General features: G+C 45.2%; 1 protein-coding gene across 2 annotated transcripts; it reads left to right on the forward strand.

The window, feature by feature from the left end:
- Positions 1–9213: 9213 nt before the first annotated feature.
- On the forward strand, positions 9214–24028 carry PRKAR1A (protein kinase cAMP-dependent type I regulatory subunit alpha). 2 transcript variants are annotated; one of them, XM_086473405.1, is made up of 11 exons: positions 9214–9231; positions 11423–11601; positions 16607–16780; positions 17404–17495; positions 17716–17777; positions 18301–18347; positions 18963–19121; positions 19669–19729; positions 20010–20131; positions 20759–20840; positions 23199–24028. In XM_086473405.1, exons 2-11 carry the CDS (start codon positions 11425–11427, stop codon positions 23369–23371), a joined length of 1149 nt encoding a protein of 382 aa, XP_086329531.1. In that variant the 5' UTR covers positions 9214–9231; positions 11423–11424; the 3' UTR covers positions 23372–24028. The 2 variants fall into 2 exon arrangements, with proteins under 2 accessions (XP_086329531.1, XP_086329532.1); XM_086473406.1 differs by lacking the exon at positions 9214–9231 and adding an exon at positions 10489–10500.
- Positions 24029–25297: the final 1269 nt, after the last annotated feature.

Consider the following 25297-nt stretch of genomic DNA (forward strand, 5'->3'; position numbering starts at 1 on the left):
CTTTTTGGTAAAGAAATGAGGTGTGTCTGATGCCTCAAAGAAACAGCTGAACTGATTTTTCAGGAACACAGCTATGGAAGGAGGTAGTAGTAGGAGCTGAATTCCTTCTTGGGATCTGGGTATATGTCACACCTGGGGAAAATGGTCTGGCAGAGAGAGCACAGAGCCATGCCAGACACCAGAAGGGCAGTTTTTACTCTGATGCGGGAAGAATACATCAGGAGTTGGCTTCCCATTCCTGACAATCCTGTAACTCAGCTTTGTGTGCAGCAACTGTTGACAGTAACAACCTCAACTCAGTCATTAACTGTAAAACCAGTCCCGAGCGTGGCCATCGGATTGTGAATATTTTTTCATGCAAAAAAACTTTGTGTGACAGCTGTTGGTTTGCGTTCTCCACCCTGGGTGTATGAATTCAAGCCTTAAAGAGGAAACAGAGGTGGTGAAGCTGGGAAACCAGCCGCTGTGCCTAGAAGGGCCTCTCCCAGCCACAGCATCCTGCGTGTTGCCATACAACATGAGAAGGGTTAGGTACAGTTTGATAGCTCCTAGGCTTTGCCCTGGCTGGGTGTTTAAGTTCCAGCCAAGCTCTTCCCTTTCAGATAAAAGCCTGCTCCTACTGATACATCTGGTATTTGAACAAAATCTGCTACAGGAAAAAAAAAAAAAGCTCTCGCCAGGGGCTAAATCTGCTAAATATCCTTCACTGGTATTTACGATAACCTGTTGAGGGACTAGAGCCTTCCAGGGGAAAAACAGGCAGGAGGGGAACAGGCAAAAGGTGGAGGTCTAATAAGGAAAGGAAGCGTTTCTCATAGCAAGGAAACCTTTTGCATGTGAAAGGACTGGGGAGAGGTGGCACGTACACAGTCACTTCACTCTTCTCTGTTACCCTTACGAAGTGGTATCGTGATCATCGAGGCAGAGGAGGAAGAAGGGGCTGCAGGCCAACCTTTAGGGGCTTTCATAGCATGAACTGGAGAGCACTAAGTGCCAGTCCCGGCTGCTCCAGGCTCGCCAGAAAATCGATGCTGCCTCAGGATCTCCAGACAATAGATGCTGCCACCTGGTGCCCCGAGTCGGGCTGCACACACCGTTCGTGCCTGTCCAGAATCAGCACACAGTGCTTGTTAAACGGAGAGAGCAGGCTTTGTTTGCTCTGTGGCTTACCCAACGGATTACCTGCTCCTCCACTAGCTTCAGGACTGATGTAGGAAAAAACACGGACTTCAGAGCATCAAGTAGTCCCGCTAATAAAATGCTATAGAAAGGCACGTGGAACTTATACCTTGTGTTCTCCTTTTGCTTTGATGAGATACTTCTTGTTTATGTTAGGACAGATAAAGTAGGGTTTTTTCCTCTTATACAGTAGAAAAGTGAGAAGAAAGTGGAGGGCTGGACTGTATATGATAGAGGCCAATCTGAGTTTGGAAGAACCCTGATCACAAGATCTAGACACCAGAGAAGTCATCAGATCAAAGCCTTTTTTTTTGGATGTCATGATTCCTGCATCAAACATAAAAATGTGGGAAAAAAAAAAAACAGTGGATAGACCATATTTGTGACAGTCCCCAGCAGACTGGCTTGTCCTGCTAAATTGACTGGACAGCTACTAACCTAGTGTGGGGAGGGGAAGGGGCACCCAGGGGAAGCATACGAGAAGTCTCATTGCGTGCTGTTTAAGGTACAGGCATCAGGAAAGATGCATCAAGACCTTGGGAGCCATCTGCTGGCACTTGTGTCAGTCAGGGTGACAAAAGGACAAGAGCTGTCATGCCTGACTCCACAGCCAGCCTGAAAGTCACCAAAGTTTTGAGAGCTTTGTTTCTAGTAGTTTTTCCTTTTCGGTTTTCCGTGCCAGATGCTGCCCATTTAACGAGCTGTTGTTTGCGAGCAGCCCTTTCAGAAGTGCTTGCCAAGGTCAGGGAAGAGCTTGCAACCTAATGCTGCGTTTCCTTGTAAGTTGGATTAATGCTCCTTATCTCCTCCTCACTCTGGCAAATATCCCATTTCCCTAACGAGGATTAGGACATCACACTTACCCTGGTAATGGATTATCTCACTGGAGGCTTTCAGGAATTGGTTTGATAATGCTGCTTACAGGAGTGGTACTGGCTGAGGGTGGCTGATCTTCATGGCTCTTTGGGGTGCGCACTAGGACTCTTTGAAATCTTTGAGTCTCTTCAGCTGAGAACCGTAAGACCTGTACCAGAGAGAGCAAAGGGGTTAAAACTGGAAGGGGGGAAGAGAAACTTTTGCCTTTCCCATAACTCTTGGGTACAGCCCTAACTGTGATTCCTCTGTAATTATCTAAAGATGAAAGAATGTTCTGACCTGAGAGATCAGAACAAGTAACTTTGCAAGAGAAGACTGGGAGGACACAGAGGCCCTGACAGACGGGAATGTCGGGCTCCAGCACAGCCTGGTGTGACCTGACCAGAGGAGCGGCTCTGCTTAGTGAGGCTGTGGAGGGATAACACCGGGAGAGACCAACTCACTGCCCAAGCTCTTAGCACGTGCATCTCGTGACCGGGGTGACTTTCTCCCCTTTCATGCTAGAGGAGACAAGGAGGGGCTTTGAGGAGAAACAGCACAAAATATTGGTATAACAAATACATTCATAGCAGAACAACTAGGTTCTTGTTCGAACAAAGGACGCAGGGAGGCACCTGCACTGCCCACGGGACTGTGGTGTGCGCAGAGCCGAGTAACCGGAGCCACTGCCAGCCACAGCCTCCACGTCCATGTGGGTGCAGCTTCATGACTTCTTTTGCATCGGTTCTCGTGTGACTGGCTTAACACTTGTTCAAGTAATTCAGCTACTGATCCTCAGTACTGGAGCATGCAAACATCTCATGAGCTTGGCTTCAACTTCAGCCCAGAAAGCGCTTTTATCCTCGTCCTGCTGAGGGAAGCGGAGCTGGATCGAGGCTAAGTGACTTCCACAGGAGGGGCTGGAAATCAGTGGCAGAGCAGGAAACTAGTCCGACATCTCTTCATCATGTTGCTGCTTCAGATTTAAGGGTTACAGCTGGAGAAAGAAAAAGGCTATATCGTATTCCTGCGGCACACAGCACATGCCAAGCAAGCCTTAGCTGACATTTCAAAGACCTATTGTTTTTAAAGTGGGTTCCTTCCATCTGGGAAAATGTTCTATTATCTTGGGGGGAGGGAAGCAGAAACTTGCATCAGAAATCGCTTGATTCCGTAGCCAGTTTGTTAGATGTCGGTCCAGACATTGTTTGGATGTCAGTCCAGGCCAAGTGTAGTGGATCTGACCGACTGCATGTTTACTTTGCCACCTGCTTTCTGAGACAAGCACATAAGCAAATGCCTGTTTTGAATGCTTTTATGTGTGCATTTATCTTGGGAGAGAACTGTGTCACGGATGATGCTCAGAAAGGGAGCCCCCCCCCCCCCCCCCCCCCCCCCCCCGACTGCTTCTGCGTTAAAAGCAGGGGAACTGAGGGATCTTTTCAATGGGGGTATTTACATTCTGTTACAAAACAAACACTGGTAGTATTTCACATGCGTTCCCGGAAAAGAAGTCAACAGTAGCTGCACACTATCTCATTGCTCTTTAATTCAGTTTGCGTCAGAGAGATTTTACAGGCAAAAATCGCATTTACAGATGCTTGGGCAGTTCACAAACCGCTGAAGCTGCCCAGAGGTTGTATAAAGTTAATGATGCAAAGCGAAGACGGTTCACATCCAAGTTTCACGAGGCAAAGACCTGCTGCTCTCCCATCTCCCTCCCTCCCTCTGGGGGCCTGAGCCTCACAGGGTCTTTTTTGCCATGCTTTGGATGCTGTTTTCTACCTCCCAGGTCTTAGGAGGCAGCCTAGCACCCTGACCTGCATCTGTTTCCCACTGTGCTAATCCCTGTCCTCACTCAGAGTTGAGGAGAGGGAGAGTCCTTGAAGTCCTTCGGATTTGTGCATAGACACCTAATCAAGGAGTTTCCAATAAATATTGTCAGGAGGGTGCTTAGAAACTTCTTGCCCCGCTGTTGAGGTGCAGGTTAATCGCTGGTCTAGACACAACTCCTTAGGTCAGAAGAGGAAACATTGAGTTCAAGTCAAGCAGGGCTGGATGGCAGGCAGAACACAATTATCTGTGTTAGAATGTAATCAGGGTATCATGGCTTTTTCAAAGTGTCATTGAGCCTGTCCTTAAGCAAACGCAGGACAGCGATGTGGCATACCTCTGATAACGCACCCCGGCTGGCTGCACTGCTTCCCTCACACTGCTGAGCTGTTTGGCATTTACTCGGGAGGTAAAATGTTCCCAGCGTTGCCCCTGGGGTGTTGGAAGGCTTCCAGCTGGGAACCACAGCGAGTGTGTGACGGCTGTGTTGCAGCAGGCACGTCTTGCAGATGTAAATGGATTCCCCGACTGGCCTATCTTTAAGATCTGGGCACTTCAGGGCATTTTTTTTCTTGGCTCTTGGTGACTCTGTTTTGAGTCTTACCAGTCATTTTCTTCTTCAAAGTAACATATGGAAATGATTTGACATCTGCTGCTCAAAGCAAACTCGTTCTGCACTGGGGACCATTTTGCACAACTGTCTGCCCAGCTGACGTGCAGCAAGACCAAAGCCAGCTTCCACGGACCATCTTTCAAGGTCCAGCGTGGTTTTTAGCCCACAGCACAGGTCATGATGGGGTTAGAGCAGGAAGCTCAAGTGCTATCTTTCAGACTGTATGGTTTTTGATCACACCAGTTCCTTACTTTGTTCCTTTATCGCCTTTCACGTGGCAAAATTACAAACATTGATACCAGATTTATTTATGCTGCAACTTATCCAGAGTCTCAGATGACTTGGCAAACATTGTGCATTGCTGGGCGCTGTGTGGCAGGTACCTTTTTTCTCTCCTTGCGTGCAGGTATCACACTGAAAGCTGTCAAGTTCGTGCAGTCAACTCCAGAGTTTGGCCTGGAACCCAGAAGCCCTCAAATAGTCTATTGTTAAACAGGAATACATTTTTTTTCCCTGTCTTTTGGCTCCTAATCTATGGATCTTCCTATGAATCACACTGTATAGCCCCAGTGAGACACGGTCTGCAGCAGCAATAGGCAGCTATTTTCTACGCTAGTTAAAGCTTCATCAAAATACGAGAAGACGTGCCCAAAGGACACAGGATGAACTCCACCTCTGACATTGTCACGCCCTGCAGTGAGCTTACAGGGTTTAGTTCCACTGACGTCCTGATGGCTGGTTGAGGTGAATTTTAGGGCTGTTGGGGTTGACGGTAATTTCTGTTGGTAAAAGAAACCTTTCCGTACCACTGAAGCGTCTTCATTCCCCATTCACCCCCCGCCAGTGCACATGCAGCAGTCACCTCGATCAGGAGTGTGGCACGTTGGGCTGTGCCTCTTTGGACCCTGCTTGTACATCAGGGGTGACAGATTTGTGTGATTTAAGGTGTAAAACTGCGCGGGGGACACAAACACTGGCTGCCTCAATTGGACACTCGTTCGATTCATTTCCTTGCAATCCCAGCGGCTGGTCTGTGGTGGCGGTACCTCAGGGGCAGAACAGGACACTGAGTTGGGATGGTGTCTTCAGTCACAACTCCTGTGCAGCACTCCCGCTGTCAGTCTTGCTGCCACTAAAGGACCTGTCAAGAAGCTTTGTTCTAGGCACACAGCAGGGGTAGACGACTTCTATGCTCTTATTTTTCATCTTGGCTCATACAACGTTTTTTCCCCAATCGCTGCCCCACTGGTATTCCTGGCAGACGGCGATTGCTCAGGGAGGTATTTTTCCTCTGGACTAGTGATCTATGATTTTTTTTTTTTCTTTTCAGCTGGATCCAGCGACTCTTCAGCCGCTCTAGCTTCAAGCTGCTCTTCACACCCCTCTAACACTGCTTCTCGTGCCCTCTCCCCACGTCATCCTCGCTGCTCCGTGCACAGCCGCCTCACCCGGCTGCCTTGCCCTGGATCTCCTTCCCCTCAGCTAACCCGCTGGGCCAGCGTGCTCTCATTTACTTCCTCGGTGAATGCTGCAACGCTTTGTGCTTGCAGGATCATACTGAGTCAGTATCTCTGTGGGGTTTATATGATTGCGTGGTGGTAAGCAGGAGAGAAAGCCTTGACTTCTTTCCTTCCCAGTGACCATTCTTAGCTTCTATTACTGTTGATCACCATGTTGATAAATAGCACCATAAAAATTAGGGTAATAAATTCAGTCTTTGTAAGGACTTCTGGGAAGCTTTGTTAAAAAGCAAACAAATTATCTTCCCACTTGGGATATTTCAGATGCTTTTTACAGACAAATTTATTGGCCTTTTAGGAGACCAGGAATATGTATCCTACATGACTCAATGCAGAATGAAGATGAGCCAAATGCTGAAGAATGATGAGGTGGCATTATCACTCAGCTGATGAAGGAGTTGTGATGATCTTGAAGAGAGCTGCTGTTTTTAATCATTAAAATAGTGCTTTTGACTCCTCCTTAGGTGGCTGAAGCAGAAGTGGCTAGATACATAAACCTAACAGCAGAGTACTTTACAAAAATGAGTGGACATACTGGTCCAGCTTCTCCAAAGTAGTGAGGCAGCCAACTTCCTCTTCACTCACACGGACCGAAATATCTCTGGACACCTTCATCCAGAGCCTGCCTAGAAATACACTTCAGGCAGTGTTTAAAAATGGGCGCAATCGGGCTGCTACATTCCAGGAAGTCCTATCTGCAGCTTTCTGCAAGTCCTTGCTGTGACACATGATGCTTCACAGCCCCTGCCTGGGCAGTCATCTCCGCTCATCCGTGCTCAGACTCTGCCAGTATTTACCAGTCTGAAAAACTGAACGTCCCACCACCAAGGACATGTGATGGCTGCTGTCACTGAGATCACTATTGTGCCAACCCACAGTGCTTGCCACTGGGGTTTGAACCAGGACTGACTACTAGATTTGTCTAAAAAAATAAATATAAGGGTGCTTTAGGACAGCCTCTGCTACAGGACAGGAGATTAAACCAAATTAGAACAATGGTTCTATGGAATTTTTATTACATGTAACCAGAACCAGCCGGTACAGTTCTCCACCTTACCCCTCTTCGTGGTGACTCGCTGGCTGTGTCACCCTCTGTCCCTTACGCTTGTGTTGGTGTATTCTGCTGTCAGACTGGGCAGCTCTCTGCTCCTCGGCAGCCGCAGCCTCAGGCAACAGATTGCTTCCTGAGAAACTCTTAATGCATAAAATAGTTCAAAATGAAAGTTGTGGGAATAGTGCTGATGGCAATGCAAGTTATTTTCTCAAGAACGTTTATTATTTAATTAGACAGTTAAGAGCAGGTCTGGCTGTAATTCAGACCAGACCAAATGGAACAGGGCTTTGTTTGTTTTTAATTTCTCTTACGTCTTTAGCAGCGTAAGAATTAACACATGAATATGTACGAGCATATGCTTATGGCAGCGTGATTTAACTTTCAAAGACAAATCAGTGCTGACTCACAGTGAAGGAGCTGCACAGCGTGAGCAGGAGGGACCTCAGGTTGGCATCACAAGGCTCCTTTTAAAAGCCTGTTCTGTTCCCTTTATTACACTCCTGCCTCGCCGTGTGAACTCCCTGGCTCCAGAGCTCAGAAAAGGATTGCATCAAGAGCGCGCTGTGCAACAGCCCGCTTGTTTTCTTCAGAAAGAGAATGTTGCTGAGCAGGTTTTACATACGGGTCTGATCTTTGTTCCAGATGGGATCTATCCCAAAACAGCACCAGGACTTGTCCAAACAAGGAGTGAGATGCGACAACAGCAGATAAACTTGCAAAAAGGGAAGATAAAAGGCAAAAAAAAAAAAAAAGGTGTGCAGGGGGGAATGCACACAACTTTCTTGTACTGTTCAGAAACTTCTACTAGTTTTCAGTTACAGAAAGAAATATTCTGTACCAAGTCAGCAAATAGATTTGGTATTTTCTAATACCGCAGTCTGACAGTCTTTCACAAATATTAATGATTCCTTACAATTCGTATTTTTGGTAAAAGTTCCAGCTTTTGGCTTAGCGTCAGAAAATCCTGGGCCCTGGCTTCTAATCAACCCGTAACAGACAGAAGCTATCAAACACTGAAGAAATGTGAGCTCAGGGGTAGCTTTGGTCTGTTGTGAATGCAGATCCAACACCTACACCTCAGTTGCTTTTATTTCTGTAATACGAGAACACGAAACGCAGCGGCAGATAGTTCCTGATGGCTTGTCATGTTTTTGCAAAAGCACCAATTTCTTCTACTCTCAAAATATACGTTAAACTCTAGTTATTGGACTTGGTTTGGTTGTACGTTATACGGTTCTCCCGAATGAGTGAAGCACTGGTGAATTCTGGCCGAGGTGCTCTCACAGCAGTTGCAACGCCGAGTTGTAGAACCAGGTTACGCTCTGGGTTACGCGGAGATCGGCAGACGCCCGATTCGGGGTTCACTTCGCGCTCTCCCAGCTCCTCGCACGGGGTCTGCCTGCCCCTGTCACCACGGCCGGGCTCCTCGGTGACTGCTGACAGGCTTGAAGGACACCGAGGGAAGGGATTCAAAGGGCTCGGCCATAAAGACGTATGAAATAATTCCGCACGCGGATTTTAACTGGATTATCCCGAAATCTTTGCCAAACTTGAACAGGAGTTATTCCCCCCACACCCCGAACAGTCTCCAAACTCTTCGCCCGGCAGCTTCGAGGCCCCGGTTCACCCGCAGCTCTGCCGTTGTTTCACGAACGCCTCGCACGGCACCCGGGCCATCCCCGGTCAGTGCCGTTCAGCAGCGTTCCGGTAAGCCTCGCGCTGTCAATCACCCCGGGCAAGGCCTACCCAGGGCACAGGCCTGACCCCGGGCGCCCCGCGGCGGCCTCCGTTACCGGCCCCGGCGGGTTCGCTCCCTCATCCGCTTCCCCGGCCCGCGGTGACCCCCGTCCCCGCCCCGTCCCACCGCGGGGTCCCGCTCCCCTCCGCGCCCCGGCCGTTCCCTCCCCGCCAACCCCGCGCGCCTTAAAGGCGCAGGCGGCGCTGAGCGCTGCGCCCCTCGTTGTCAGAGCAGCGTCGCGCCGCGCTGCCCCTTTAAGGTTACCGCGGCGACGGGTCTGGGTGAGAGCGAGGCGCATTGACGTCACGGCGGGCGGTGATTGGCCGGACCAGTCGGTTTCCGGTGGGAGCCGCTGCCGCCGCTGCTGCTGTCGCCGAGGCCGCGGCCGGGCCGGGACGGGCGGGGGGCGGTGAGGGCCCGGCGGAGCCGCCCGCGCCAGGTGAGCGGCGGGGCCCGGCCCGGCCCGGCGGGGCGGCCCCTGAGGGGGGCGGGAAGGCGAGGCCGGGCGGGAAGGGCGCGGAGCGGGAGGCCTGCGGCCTTGGGGGCGGGGGCCGGGGCCGGCCCCGCTGAGGGGAGCGGCCTCGGTGCTGGAGCCGGCAGCTCCCGGGCCTGCTGGTTGTGGCGGGAGGAGTGTATGTGTGTGTGTGTGTGTGTGTGTGTGTGTGTGTGTGTGTGTGTGTGTCCGTCCCTTTTCCTGCCTTCCTGGAGGCCCCGTGTCCGCGGGGTGGGGGAGAGAGAGGCCGCGCTGCGTGGGGCCCCCGCGGGCTCGCCGGGCTGTGCCGGGCTTCGGCTCCGGGCGCGGAGGCGTTCGGCCGCTGAAACACCACCCCGGCCCGACCCAGGGCTGGGGGGGTGGTGGTGGTGGTGGGGTCGTTCCCCACCCCCGGAACGTGCTGTCTTTCTTTTTGCCTTCGTGCTGCCCCGCCCGTACCGCTGAGCCGTGGCGGCGGCGCCTCCGGGGAGCGGCGAGCAGCCCAGGCGCTGCGGTGAGGGGCGGGCTTGGCTTGGCACGGCAGCCCCGGGGCGGGCAGGCCGGGCCGTGGCGGTTCGAGGAGTGCAGTGGGGGCTCTGGGGTTTGCAATGTGCAGAGAAATATCTTGTAAAAACGCTGAACTTTTCATTATTTCGTTGGTATTTCCTGCCCCGGTTTTGCTCTTCTCACAAGCAGCCCGTGTCCGCTGTCTATCAGCAGCGCGATGATTTTCCGTAGATTGTAATTTGTAGGCTGTCATGGAGCCACCGAGTTTCTCCGGGGCTGTTAATTAGCACTGACCTTCACTGTGTGAGTTGTCAAAACAAAAGGAAGTAACTGGAGAACTTTTAAGGCACCTTTTCAGCCCATGTGGAGTCCATTACTTGGTGTTTATGCAACACATAATACATCTGTCTGAGCATATTTATGCAGGGATTAACTGTGACAAGAATGAAACCTGTTTGAAGTGTTAGCAATTTCGTATTAACTCTAGTCCTCCTCTAATCTCCAGTAGCATAATTCGAAGGGGCACGGTGTTATATTGCCTGTGTTTCTCAGTCTGCTGCCTCAGTAGGATAAAACACATAATATAACTGCACTGCTTGGCTTTTCAGTGACTTGTCATTTCTCAAAATTATTTTGTCTGAGTCCATTTTTTCCCCTTTCAAAAGCTGATCCTGGGATCATCATATCTCACTGCATATTCATAAGCTGTTGCCACTGTCCCTGTACCAGGTAACTCTCTTTATATTTCATCAAAAATGCCCTGAGAAAGTCTTTCCTGTTTCTTTAGCTGTCTCAGTGTTAATGGCTTTATGAAAAAAACCCACATGAAATGTTTTTATAGATATATACATAAAAATATGCTTTAAAATAACCTGAAAGGGGGGGAAAAAAACCTACTTCATGCTTTTGTAAGTGTTACAGCTGACGCTCTAGTTTTAGTCTCTTGAAAACCTGCCATCGTAACAGATGTGTTTAAAGATGCACTCTTGATTATTTCCAGTTGCAGAAATTTCTTTGGGATTGCAGTGTATCCACAGAGATAGGTATGAAGCATGGACCAGTTTGAACTGGGGAGTGGCTTCTTTGGAACAGTGCCCCTAAGTCCATAACTTCTGTTAGCGAGCTCTGCCTTGGCATTCAGTGAACTGGCTTTGGCTTCAACCTCAACGTGTTTCACTTCCTAATGCTTTTCATACCGGCCTCTCGGATTCCCAGCTCCCACCCACCTATCTTCTGGTTGTCATCCCCATGACCTCCTACAGGCCACACAGCTCTCTGAAGTGAGCCTCCAATCCCGTGAAACACTGGGTTTAATCAGCAGAAAGCTGGGGGGGAAGCTTCCCTGACATTGAGTGCTCGCAGGGCTGGAGTTGTTAAAGCTTTCCCAGCGCAATCAAATACTTTTCCTTTTGTGCCTGTGGCTGTAGAGCACCCAGATTTTTTTCTTTCCGGGTGCTAAGTAAGTTCATAGCTTTTTCCTTCACGGTTTAGCTTGGTTACTAGTCTTACAGATAAAGGTGGGTTTATGCTGTGACATCAGTAAGAGGATACAGCAGCATCGCTTTGGTTTAGGCAGCGTAACGCGCCTGACTATCGGCAGCAGCGTCTTCGTTCCCCTGCCTGCTTAACCTTCTCCTTCTCTTGTCCTCAGCAATGGCAGCCTCTAGCAGCAGCAGCAGCGAGGAGGAGCGTAGCCTTCGGGAATGTGAACTTTACGTCCAAAAACACAACATCCAGCAACTTCTGAAGGATTGCATCGTACAGTTATGCACAGTGAGACCTGAAAGACCCATGGGATTCCTCAGAGAATACTTTGAAAGACTGGAGAAGGTAAAAATACACAATGGGAGGGAAGGAGAGTGCAGCAACCTAAATTTTCATCACATCTTTGTGATTTAGAGGCTGAACTTCAGATCTGATGAGTGTTCGTGTTGGCTGTTTGAAATTGGAACTGGTGCTTTGGGAAAACAAATCCTGTTTTCCGGTGGTTTGTGCCGGTTGATGAGGGTGTAAAAGCACCTCTGTCATAGCAAAGCACGTAGGGCAGAAGGTGAGCTGGCAAGGAGACTTACCCGGCTGGGGTGCAGGTGTGATCCCCAGCTGGTGTCACTCGCAGAAGCGAACAGGTAGCAAACACCGTTGTGTCTGTAGTTAGGTGACGACTGTGGTGTTTCTCCTGGCGACAGGCCTTCGGTTTCTTATGTGGAGACAAAGGGTTTGCAGGGATTCGGGTCCAGCCCAGCAGCAGTCGGCCCGTGGTCGTTATCCAGGGCCAGCTGGAGTCAAACGGAAGTGTTTGCATTCCATTCTCTAGGAGAGCGAGCCTATTCCTGCCTCCTCTTGGGAGCTGGGTGTTGGTGCTTTGCTTTGTTGTTGCTCTTGCTTTTGTCCTCAAGGCCTCTTTGCTAGTTTTGGGGTTACTGTTGTTGAAACGTCCTGGGCTCTTGGGAATGGAAAGCGTTTTGTCATCTTGGTCCTCGTGTTCGAAACGGTGATTTTGTGTTCTTTTGAACTGTTCATTTTGTGTATTGATATTAAGGAGTGGGGAAGAGAAGCTGCTGTGAACAGGGGAGGTTATAAAGGCTGATGCAGAGGACAGGGTGGCTACAACGGCTGTTCAGAGTACACAACTAGTGAATAACGTAGCTGTGATGTTGTGCGGCAGTCGGTTGCAGGTGCTGCTTTCAGCACTTGTATATGGGAGTTAGCTTTATTTTTTATTGTTCTAGCTAGTTGCTGATCTAAAGAAGAAAGAAATTAACACTGGAAATCATAAGACAATTTCCATTACATATATTTTTCATGAGAGCATTCAAGGTAGATACTAGTAAATGACCAGATGGTAAAAACTAACTCCTGTAGCTCACAATGTATTTGAGGAGTGTTTTTCTTAGTAAACGAGCAAGAACTCTAATAAGTCTGATGTTTTTTTTTGTGTGTGTGTAGTTGCATCTTGAGTACATTCTCTTTCAGAGACAATACCAGCAGCGAACCAGGTTCTTAAAAATCCATTGTCCCTCCCTGTTACTGTGCCTCCATCCCCACCTTGGACTCTTGAGTTTCTCAGTACTGCTAGATTGGTAATTTTTAAAACATCACCGCAAGTGCTGATCTACAAAACTTTACAAAGTGAACTGCATTACTGCCCTTGGAATAAATTGTAAAGCAGTCCCACGTAGGGATGTAAAATAGAAACATTTGGATGCTTTTGTGTAGTGGACTTACGGTCAACATGCAGTATTTCAGAGTAAATGAAAGTTAATTTGTTTTTAGCAAGATGTCTAGCTCTGAACTTGATCACACGTCTTCTGGAGTTGAATAATTCTTGATGGTTTTATCCTGCTGCAAATAAGCTGGCTGTGTACTCGGTCAGCCCACAATGAAGCTGAAAATAAAGCTGTTTAGGTAATGTTTCTTCCCCCTTTAAATTACTCTTAAAATTTTACCATAGCATTTTTCGACTTGCCTTCTTGAATCTAAAAATTGCTACAGCTTTCTCCAAGAAATTTCACCATTCAGTCTAATGGATTGGTCTTAGTTTAAGCAGGTAACGTGGTAGCTGTCGAGTAACAGAACTGCTCTGACATCCGTGTCTGGAAAGCCCAATTGCTGAGTACTATTATTAACCAGCTCTGACTTGGTGCTTAGCTCTGGTAGAGCAAAAATGTTTGAAACAGAATCCACTTCACCTTCTGGAAGTGATGTCTGTTACATCTTTAATAAAGCAGAGCAGCTTTTCGATATACTTCCTAATTCTGTTCATCTGTTAGACTGGATGAAATTGAGGTTGAGAGACAGTAATTTATTTTTTTTTTAAGACTGAATTTTGAAGGAACACCATTTGAAACTGAAGCGAGGTTGGTATTTCTCTCCAGTTATCCTGACAAGTCATCTCTTCCACAGCGTGCAAACACTGAGCTGATTCACTGTCATGTTATTGAAATAAGTTGAAGACATTTACACATGCGTTTGAATTTGTGTTCAGAAACATGAAATTACTGCCTCGGAGATGGTGGTAGCTGCTCTAGGCTTTCAGATGTCCTCTGCAGAGTTATGAAAACTAATAATATATAGAATAATATAAATATTAATATATTATTGTGTATAAATAGTAACATAAATATTAATATATTATATATACTATAAATAATAATAAAACCGAATTAAAAACATGGCATAAATGTTTTTATTTTATCTGTTTGTGGTGTTCTAAGGCCTCTGTTCTTTTTGCTGTACAAACATGTCTGGTAACACCAAGGCATGCTAAAAGCTAATGGCTCTCCAGTGCTGAGTGTGGCTGTGCAGTGTAGTTTGAGCTGTGGAAATTTAACTAGAGATCATTATTACAGCCTGCAGATGAATCTTGGGTATTGGATGTATGCAGAGAGCTGATATAAATTAAATACTAATTAGCCAGAAGAAGCTGAGAGTGTTTCTGGTGTAATGACAATGACCAGGTGCCAGACTATACAGTGTAAAACATAACTGTGAAGTCTTCTTCAGTAGCTGATAGACTTAAATATGAGTATGTGAAGACTCATCATTTAATGTTTCTTACTTGTAATAATTTAAATGGACTTCAGAACTACTTCTTACTTGTCAGGAAAAACAGAATTTATGGTTAGCAGTCACTGACACTGAAAACTTTGAACTGCTTCATCAACTGAAAGACCAGGATCAACACTTGGATGTAGTAAATAGGTTAACTTTATTACTAAACCTTTTTAAAATCCTGGTGTTGGTTGTGCTGATCAGTACAGAGTGAAATGAATGCCTCTGTCCGTTATGAGTTTAATTTGAGGATCTTCTAAACCTGAACAAATACATTTTCTCACTCATAAGCACTGGCTAAATTCGACGGTAACTGAGAATAACAACTGCCGCTGTTTCTTCAGGTTGTAGTGCAATTTATCTCTAATCTATTGGTCTAATATATGTGGTTTAGTATCAGGAATTAGAAAAGGTGTATTTTAAAATGATGAATACATGAAAAGCTGCTGCTGTGAAAACAATGAGATTTTAGCGGGTCGCTTGCTCCATGGCACAGTGTTGTCTTACAGTGCGTAATGTGAATATGTGGAGATTTGTCTCATCCAGGGATAATCTCCCTCTTAATGAGTGTGTACATAGCCTATTTAGAATAGCTGGTATATTTTAAGTGAGTGTATTGTCTTACCCACTTGTAACTTGTTTCTGTGTCCACACTCTACCTTAACATACTGCTTTTTGATATAGCAATGTTACATCTCGGGTCAGGCAGAAGTTAGCCCTTGTATTTTTTCTGTTAGTGCAGTTTCCTTCTTCCTTGAGTGGGCCGTTACCTTGGTGAGTCTCTTGTGGAACAGTGTGTTGGTACCAAGCTCTCTTGCTAAGTGCTGCTGAAGAGCATCTGTCTCTGAAAGCTACAGGATCTCAATTTTTTGTGATACTGGCAAAAATACAGCGGCTGGTGTTTGCTTATTTAAAATGTGTCAAGTTTTATGGGTTAAATATTCTGTGCATGAATGAACAGTAAGTTTCTGTGGTTGGTGCTGTTGCCCACTTTGTAGAGAGGCAGTTCAAACCGAACACTTACTACTGCTTGAGCTATTTTTAACTTCATCTCAGCTGAGCCTTGTTTCTTTAACATCAGAAGACAGAAGCAAGGTTTTAAATACATCTTGCTCCCACCCTTTTGGAATGTAGCACTATTTTATCAATGGGCAAACAGCAGGAAGTGAAACGTAATTCAAGGGATCAGCGCTTGCTCTCTGGCTGTGTGAGGGGTGTGAAGGGTGAGCTCCCTGTAACGGTTATCCGGTGGCCCTTGCCTCAGAGTGCTCGTGTTCTGCCTGGCCTCTGCGCACCTCCGGAGCGGAGCGTGGCAGCCAAGCAGCAAGCTGCCCAGCCGGGCAGGGGATGGTTTCATCAAGGACACTGGGACAAACCCAACTTTTAAAAGTGCTGGGAGCTCCCAGGGAACAGATGACTCCTTGTTCTTTTAAGGCACGTCCCGAATTTCCTTAATGCTGGGGGAGTCATTTGAGCTGTTAGGATGCAAAATGCTCTAGCTCCAAGGTTTTTTTGGGCTTAATCTGATTTTAATTGATTAAGGTGAATTTTCTGGTATGTAGAAGAATCAAATTTCTGTGTTAGGCTTCATTTTATTGTAAGTACACTGGTCTTGTACAATATCACCACAGCACAACAGGGACTGAGGGAAATGAGGAAAATGTGTAGCATCGTGCAAAGTTGCCAAATCCATGGTTTGTGGAAAAAACCAAACTGTGTGGCCTCTAGCATCCTTCCTCCAGCCCTTTTGTAAGCGGTGTTCATATTTCTTTCTCCTAAAATAACTGTTGGTTATTGAGTATCACGTTGGTCCATGACTTGACCTTGTTTCAAAAGCTTCTCATGTAACATGGATTTCTGAGGAATTGCTCTTCTGTCTTCCAAATCAAAAAAAAAGGGCTTAACACCTCGCAGCTGAGGAAAGAAGTGCTGGGCTTACAGCTGGGAAAGTGTCTTTAGCATTTGCAGGGTGTCTTCATCACCTTTTGAATACATCCGTGGAAAGTAGAATCACCTTGTTTATCCTTCTTAATTTATTAAACTGTTAGTGAACTTATTAAAATAACCGCCATTGTGATGTGAATGTCATGAAGGAAAGGCAACTCTGCCATCTATTCTGAAAGGCCTTTGATTTCGGTTGCTGTAGTCTCCTGTTTGCCTTAATGTGGGAGTAATAGTACACAGGAAGCTCCCTTGCATTGGCAGCTAGACTGGAATATAATATGTAATGGCTTTTTTGCTTTACTGGATTATGTGACACAAACATGTCTTCCTTCCTGTTTAGGAGGAAACAAAACAGTTGTTGAATCAACAGAAGTCTGGTTCACGCTCAGACTCCCGGGAGGATGAAATCTCTCCTCCTCCTCCTATGAACCCTGTGGTTAAGGGTCGAAGAAGGCGTGGGGCCATCAGTGCAGAAGTCTATACAGAAGAGGATGCTGCATCTTACGTTAGAAAGGTGCTCTGACTTTGACATGTGGCCAAAAATTGCGTCTGCAATCCCAGAGTTTATCTGAGACCACCTTCTATCCAGTGTACTAACCACCACAGCTCCTGTAGCCCCTCGGGTCTCTAAAAGCAGACCTGTGTGTATGGGTGTTTGACTAGAGGTTAGAATAAACCCTCATGCAATTAAACCATTTGTGCATAACATAGACCCGTTCCGTTTGAAGTAGTGTATATTTAGGTGCACATGTATTTGTGTATTATATATATATAAAAACAAAGTGCTTCCAGTTATTCGACAGCTGCACCAACAGTACGTTTAGCCCAATGGCAGAGCAGACTTGCTGCTATTCATAGGAAAACACAGGTGGAACAGATGCCTGTACTCTTGCAAAGAGACTTACAAACTTGATATGGGTGATGCTCTTACAGTTGCATAAAATAAGACAAGATTTCATTTACCTTCTGCATAAACTGGCTGTAAACATTGACTGTATTTGGTTTTAGATCTATAGTGCTTGGAAGAAACTGGAAAAACTCAGCCAGTGTTTTGTAGCAATTGAATAATTTAATTACCCAGGGGAATGCAGACGTTTTTCTTCAAAAAATCAGTTACTTTTTCTGATTATATCCTAGGTTATTCCAAAAGATTATAAGACTATGGCTGCTTTGGCAAAAGCTATTGAGAAGAATGTGCTGTTTGCCCATCTTGATGATAATGAAAGAAGGTAGGAATAAATCTTTGTGGTCTCAAAGAAAATTTCTCAAGTGCAGACTTCAGAAGAGCTAAATGTGTCATAATGTACAAAGCTGCACGGCTTCTTTACGACAGTCAGTGTAACCATACAGAGGCTACGGGAAAACTATTGGCAGGTTGGGCTTTGTATGAGTGCGTGCAGGCAAGGCGTGGTCCAGGCGTTTGTCTAATTTTGGTGTCCTTTTCTTCAGTGACATCTTTGATGCGATGTTCCCCGTCACTTACATTGCGGGAGAGACTGTCATACAGCAAGGCAAGTGACAATGTTTACATTGATGAATAAGTTGGAGATGGTGAGCAGGCTCTGGCCTACTGTTTTTGTTAGTTTTTGGGTTTTTTTTTAAAGTTAAAAACATTGTCTGGATGCAGTGACCCTTTCTTGCTGGGTTATCTGAAGCACAGCTCGTGCTGAAGTGAGGAGTGGAGCAATTGAAGGAGGATGTGGCTTTGGACGAGTTATCTATGGGAAAGGTTGTCGTTTGGTGGCTCTGTAGAACACGTTATGGCAGTTTATGGGTCTGGTATGTCTTTCCAGTAATCCTGGAAATGCTGCTGATCTCCGGCATACCAGTAGATGTCCCCTTTCACAGGGCTGAAAGGAGTGTGAAATCAGCAAAATGTGGAATTTCACCCTGCAAGCTGTGCAAAAACTTGTCTCTGCCAGCCTTATTAGATTGGAAACGAAGTTGGCAGAGCTGCCAGTTCTGTGAAGCATGAATGTTTGCATAGCTTTACTCTTTTTAGTGTGTATTCAATTTTTTTTTTTCCTTCTTTAGGTGACGAAGGTGATAACTTCTATGTTGTTGATCAAGGAGAAATGGATGTAAGCATTATTGGTAGTTTATTAATATGTTCATTCCTAACAGAAGAATAATTTGATATTTGTAGGCCTCTTCTACAGCTCCTTCCTTTAGCAGCTTTTCTCGTAATAAGTTCTTATTTGTAGAAGCTTATTTTGCTTCGGAGCCTCTTTGCTCCTTAACAGCTCAGCCTGGCTGCACAGACGAGGAGTTGTGTTGAGCATCAGAACGAATGATTCGGACACCAACACACCGCTAATGCTTTACGAGTGCAGGGTGGAGTCTAGCTGAGGTGAGGGACAGGCGTTAAGAATGACCAGGCTTTTTATCTTCCAGTCCAACTAATCCATAGCTTTCTCCGACAGAGACTTTGCTGAGATTTTATTTGCTATCAGAGGGTCTCAGGAGCCCATGTGTGTAGTTCCTGTGTGTGAGTCCCTTTGTGGATGACAGTAAAAATTAAGATTGGGACTGGGCTTGGCTGTGAAGTGTTGATGAAACCCTGAAATGGTCCCTCTGACTGTACAGACGTGAGAATTTCCCTTTGCCCTGAGGGAGGTGCGGAGTGACGGGAGCTTCACGTTGTCTCTGAGCAGCTCCCAAGACACCGTGGGCTCATCGCCCTGTCTGCCTTTCAGGTTTATGTGAACAACGAGTGGGCCACCAGCGTTGGCGAGGGTGGGAGCTTTGGAGAACTTGCCCTCATATACGGAACTCCCCGCGCTGCAACTGTCAAAGCGAAGATGAACGTGAAGCTGTGGGGCATTGACAGAGACAGCTATAGAAGGATCCTGATGGCAAGTATTTTTCTCACTGCTCTGTGGCTTCTGCTGTTGATTCAAGTAGCTCTGTGTGTGACCTGGAATTACGCTTTCAGTTTTACTATTCACTCGACTTTAACTGGTCATTTGACCTTCTGTCTGTGCTTGTCATTTGCTGGAGTTATTCATTCCAAAACCTGCCTTCTCTTCAGTAATCACAAAGCTGATCGCTCAGCGTATGTTTATCAGGCATGGGGCCATGGGGAACCTTGCATTAGTGAACAAAACAATACCAATGCAGTATTAAACTGGATTAAAAATGCAATACCTACTGGTTAACTTGTCAGATACTTTGATTCTGCTCTGCATTTAGCTTGCTGTTTGTACGTAGTGTGTGTGTGAACAGCAGTTGTAACTAACTCGAGCAGGTGTTGTGAATTTTGGTGAGGTTGGACAGTTGGAATGTGTTTAAGAAACATTAAGACTGCAATCTGTGCTAAGTACTTTATGAAGGTTCCTGAACTCTGAAATATTACTGAAATAACTAAATTTGAAAATCTAATGCCTTTTTTTTTTTTTGTAGGGGAGTACTTTGAGAAAGAGAAAGATGTATGAGGAATTCCTTAGTAAAGTATCTATATTGGGTAAGTGAGAAGACATTTGTTCTGAAGTGGAATAAATTGCCGTATTGTAATAAAGCTGTTACCCAGTATTATTGTGATTACAGGCTATTGTGGCAATCCGTTAACTGACTCCAAAGCCTGTACTGCATTTCTGCATCATTCCAAAGTAATTCTAATTCAAGTCTTGGTATCTAATACACAAATGTAGCCAGAAATAAGTTGACCTCTGTATAAACACAGAGTAAAAGGTATAATTTGTGCCTTGAAAAGGTGCTCTGTTAATGAACCATTAACTCTACAGAATCTCTGGACAAGTGGGAGCGTCTCACTGTAGCTGATGCATTGGAACCGGTACAGTTTGAGGATGGGCAAAAGATTGTGGTCCAGGGAGAGCCAGGAGATGAGTTCTTCATTATCTTGGAGGTAAGTAAGGTCAAAATTAAAAGCTTAGAACTTTCCTTTTTTTTTTTTTTTTTAACCTGGCTTATTCTGTTCCTAAAATAGACACTTGGAGAAAAAAAGAAATAGAAGAATGTACTTGTAGAGAATTCCTACAGAAGTACGATTTTGCTGGACATGCAGAAGCTTTTATTTAGTTTTGCTATTTTTACAAATGGTGCTTCCAGGAAAAAAGTAACAAGTTTCTGGCTGAAACCAGTTTATCTTTTTTGGAGGAGTAGAGACCCATGCTAGATAGCTAGTAATGTCTTGCTAGTGGTATCATTGTCTTCTGTCTGGGTTGGGTGGTTTTGTTTTTTTTTTGTTAGTCATACCATAGTATTCTTAGTGTTATGAAGAAAACCAGGAAGAAATCTGTGCTGTGCATGTGTAAATACCTGAGGCATTTTATGCTTAGAGAGGAGGGGGGACCAGCTGCTGTTGTAGAGCTGTTGTAGAGTCTGGTGAACTATGCAAGGACTGTGAAGTGGGTTTTTTTAAGACTGAGACTTCATAACAGTTCTTCCTGCAACAGAGCTGATGTCTTGTGGATTTCAGCGTTTTGAGTGATGCTGGAAATCCCAGTTGTTTAATTGCTGTGATTTATTAAAGGGCACAGCTGCAGTGTTACAACGTCGATCAGAAAACGAAGAATTTGTTGAAGTGGGCAGACTGGGACCTTCTGATTATTTTGGTGAGTTACGTAGTGACAAGTGTGATTACACACACCACTGTCACCATTTTACCTGTGCTGTGTTGATGAGTTTGCTTAATTACTGTTTTGGCAAGCTCCTGTGGTTTCAGTCAGTGTTAGGTGAGTATCAGGGTCACTTGGCATTCAGGTGTGCGTGCATGTCACAGAAATGTGATCGTTCTGGAGTATTTTAATTTAGAAGGGGCCTGATGGTGATTTGGTCTGACCTCCCTACTCCGAGCAGACCGAACTCGGAAGTTGCATCATGTTGCTCAGGGTTGTGTCCAGTTGGGTCTCTTGTGTCTCCAGGGATGGAGATCCCACAACCTCTCTGGGCAGTTGCTTTCACTGTTTAACCAGCCTTGTGAAGAATTTTTTTTTCTTTATGCCTGACAAGAATTTCCCGTTCTGCAACTTGTTGCTTTCTCTCTGCCTTCTGCTGTGCAGAGAGCAGTCTGGTTTTGTCTTTGCAATTGCTTATTATGTCGCTGAAGACAGCAATAAGATTCCCTCCTTAGCAGCCTTTTCTCCAGGGCAGACTAACCCAGCTTTTTCAGCATCATTCCTGTAAGTTCTGTGCTGCAGTCTGTACCCACCTGGGTGGCGCTGCTGGGCTTGCTCTGCTTTGTCAGCATCTTGTACTGGGGACCCTGAGACTCTGGTGCTCTGGACATAGTGCCAATCAGGATCTTGTCCCCTATTTGAGGGGTTCTTACTCGGCTAAAAATTATGTGGTATAGAAGTTGCTTTGGCTTGAAAAAGCTTACGTGTGCTGGCAAAGAAAAAGGCTGAGGTTCTATTATAAATACTTATGAAGACTTTTGAAATAACCTTCACATGGAACTAATCACTTGGCTAGCGCTTGGCTAGCACATGTGGATTTATTTTGGATCGCAGATAAGGACTGGATGTGTATGCTCACAGAGCGTTCTTGAAGTATAATGTAACAGCATATAACAAGATATTCCTGGTGGCCTTATTTTGGGTTCAGAAGTGGCTTGCAGTTCTGAAACAAAGCAAGCAACTTGTTCAGAACCTGCTATTTAATGTTTAAATACTTCCCTCTGTCAAAAAAAAAAAAAGCCTACCTTTTTTTCTCATGTTGGAGGTAGGTCCTCTCTCCTTACTGCTCTTTCTAAGCAATCCTCTTGCAGAAGCCTTCTGGTTGTCTGTTCAGGTTTTCAGCTTTGTAGATGATGTGATCAACAAGTACTCTGTGGCGAGGCCTGAAGTGGGTTGTACTCCAGAGTGCACTAATAGTACTAAACCTGACCAAAGGTCTGCTTCGCTCGGTGTTTAGTACTAGATTCTTGTTCTGTCTGTGTCGTTTCAGTCTTTTTCTGGTATTTCTTTTGATGTCTGCTCTTGAGTTTCACACTCCTAAACACGATGTTACTGCTACCATTCTGTTCAGGTGCTGCAGACCTGTCCCCCAGGGGTTTAACTCTCCCTCAGAACCTACTTACTCTTTCACACGCCTGTGGTTTGGAGGCTAGCGAGTTCAAGAGTTTTAATTGGGCACAGAGGAAAAGTTTTTCTCATTTCTTTTGAATGTGCCTTCTGATAATACAGGCAAATGTATTCTCTGAGGAGCACAGAGTTCTTTCCCCAGTCCTGTTCAGGAGAATTAACCAGCCCAACTGCTTAAAAACAAACAACCCCAGAAGCTGATGCTGTGGTTTCTTTCACGCTTGTTACTAGGCGGGTTAGGGGTAGCTGTGGTCACCAGTGGAAGCAAGGGCTTGTGGAAAACTTCATTCCCAGATACGCTGTTTAGCAGTTGTAAAGGGTATTGGAAAGAAAGGGTTTTTTTGGCATCTTTGTGCGTGAGGTAGGAAATGGGAATCCAGTGGGACTTCAAGATACTTCCACAGCCCCGTGGCAAAGTCAGAGTCTTGATCCTGGCTCGCTGTGGGTCAGAGGCTTCTGTCTTGTGCATTGATGTTATTTACTTCAATACCATGGTTGTCTTGTCCAGAGTTTCCGAGAAGCAGCAGAACTGAACAGTAGCATACCTTACATGTTAGAAAAATGACTACTTGTTGACTAGAGGAAAATTCCGTGGTTAATTGAAACTTGACCTCTTCTGAAATAGAGCCAATGCTGGAAATTCTTCAGGCCTTCTTCAGAGGGGCTTGAATGCGGACAGACTTTTTAATTAAAAAAACAAGTAGTTTTTTTTAAGCTGCCTTCACAGTTGCTTCTAATGTGACTATATAGGTACTTGTTCAGATCAGTATCAAAGCCTGAATTACCTTCAATTCCTGCAGCAGCTTGAAATAGAGCAGGGTAATTTCTACGACTCTTTTGCACGTTGATTTTTTTTTTAACCCTGTTCCTGCTTTCCTGTTGCCCTAGGTGAAATAGCGCTGTTGATGAACCGTCCCCGTGCTGCCACAGTTGTTGCTCGTGGCCTGTTGAAATGTGTAAAGCTTGATCGACCCCGGTTTGAACGTGTCCTGGGTCCGTGCTCGGATATTCTCAAGCGAAACATCCAGCAGTACAACAGTTTTGTATCGCTGTCTGTCTGAAACCTTCCTCCCTATCCAAAACATGCTTCACGAATGCAGACTGCTTTATTACCCTTGTGCAGAGCCACATTGCCACTGGCATTTGCAGCTTCCTGTCTGTTTTAAAAACAAAAATAAAAAAATTTGCTTCTCACGGCACTATTTTTAATTTAGAGCATATTAGTTCTGTGCTCTCTGTCCCATTAAATGAATAGAAAAATTTTTATGGAGATGTTTGCTCTTACGGCTTCTCTCTGTGCAACAGTGTCCAACTCAGGCAAAAGCAGCCTTGCTTCAGTGAGGGAGAGATCTGGCACCATTGTCATGGAGTGAGGGAGGTGGCAGTAGAGAGAGGGGAAGAAAATTTTTTAAAGGTGTTTCTCAAATTGTTGGGAAGATTTTTAAGGCTGCAGTCATAGTCTGCTGTATTTCCTTTCAAATGAGAGCTGCCCTTGTAATTGAGCTTCTTGGAGCTTGGGGTTTTCTTTTTTTTTTTTTTTTTTAAATTTTCTGGGTACTGTAATCCTGGGTTCAATCATGAGGCATCAGCTGCTAAGAAAGCCACAGTTGGAATTTAACAGTATAATTGTTCCTGTGTCTACTGGTTTAAGGTTGCTTAGTTATGTTTTTGTCAAGTGTAAATTAAAGCTTTCAAGGTTAATAGTTCTGGTGAACTACTGCAGTTGTTACTTCATTTGCTGACTTGCTGCAACAGATTTTTTTTCTTGCTCTTCCTTCAGCGATAGGTATGACATGTAAAACTCTTCCTGTTCAAAGTGGCAAGAGCCATATGTTACGTTAAATGCCTAACGTTGGTCTCTAGTACATAGATTGGTGTCAGAATGGTGCAGCTGTCCAGCTGTTAGTAACGTTCAAGTGCTTAGATTGGTGTAGAAATCGGAAGCAAACATTTTATTTTCCCTGTGACTCTTGCTTGCTTTGTATTCCTCAGTTGACTTGTTAAAAAGTGATCATCGGTTCAGGTGATCCTTCGTTACCAGGGAGTATTTATGGCCAGCACCAGTTGCAGGTGGCAAGATTGCTGGTCTATATAGATGCCATTATTCTTGGTAGAGAACGTGGGGCAGAAAAAGCGAATGTTTTCACTTGCCTGCAACACTCGGTTATTTTAAGCTTTTAAATCAGTCGATTCATAATTTTTAAAATGGTTAATTATAAATCTAGTTTAAACACAAAAGGTGCATTCTCTTTCCTTGCTTATGGAATTTACATGACACATCTTTCATACTCTTTATTTTCCAAGTTCACTATGTTGCGGAGTCTTAAGTGTATTTCAGTATTTACCAGCTTTGTGTTCCATTACTCTGTGCGCACCAATACTTCCCAAAAGTTTTTACGGAATTCCACAGTTCGATAATGGTAGGCAATTTTCAAGGTTTCCTTTAAACTGTAATTTGTATAAAGTAGCGTAGGTTTGTATTTGGGAGTGACAGCAAGCGGTTTTGCATTTGTTGTGCAACTACTTCTAACGATGGGGCCCTCATTTGGTTTCTTGCCTGAGGTGGTATGGATTCAAATTCAACAGGCTTTCTCCCCGGCATGTAGATAATCAGAGTCTGCTAATTGATGCAAAATCATCGGGAGGGTATCAAGCCTTTACAAAAGGTTTCAGGGTTTTTCTGAACCTGAAATCCCAATCATGGGATTTAAATGCTTGTGGTTTGAGTTCTCTATTCAGAAGATGTTGAGTAGAGGATTTCTGCCAGAGTCCTTAAGGAGTAAGCAAATGCTACCTTTTTGGTTCGGGTTTTTTTCTTTTTTTGGTAAAACTGTTTTCTTAAGTTTTGAGTCTATCCAGGTTTTTTCTTCATATGTGTTCTTTGTGTTACTTTAAAGCACCAAAAACTGTGTAAAGTAGTTAGAGCTCCACAAAAAAAATGCACATTTTTTTTATATAAGGCTTTCTAATCAAGTTTCACTACTGCA

This window comes from Leptosomus discolor, chromosome 15 (assembly GCF_034619465.1).
Source record: "Leptosomus discolor isolate bLepDis1 chromosome 15, bLepDis1.hap2, whole genome shotgun sequence".
In the NCBI taxonomy this organism is placed as follows: domain Eukaryota; kingdom Metazoa; phylum Chordata; class Aves; order Leptosomiformes; family Leptosomidae; genus Leptosomus; species Leptosomus discolor.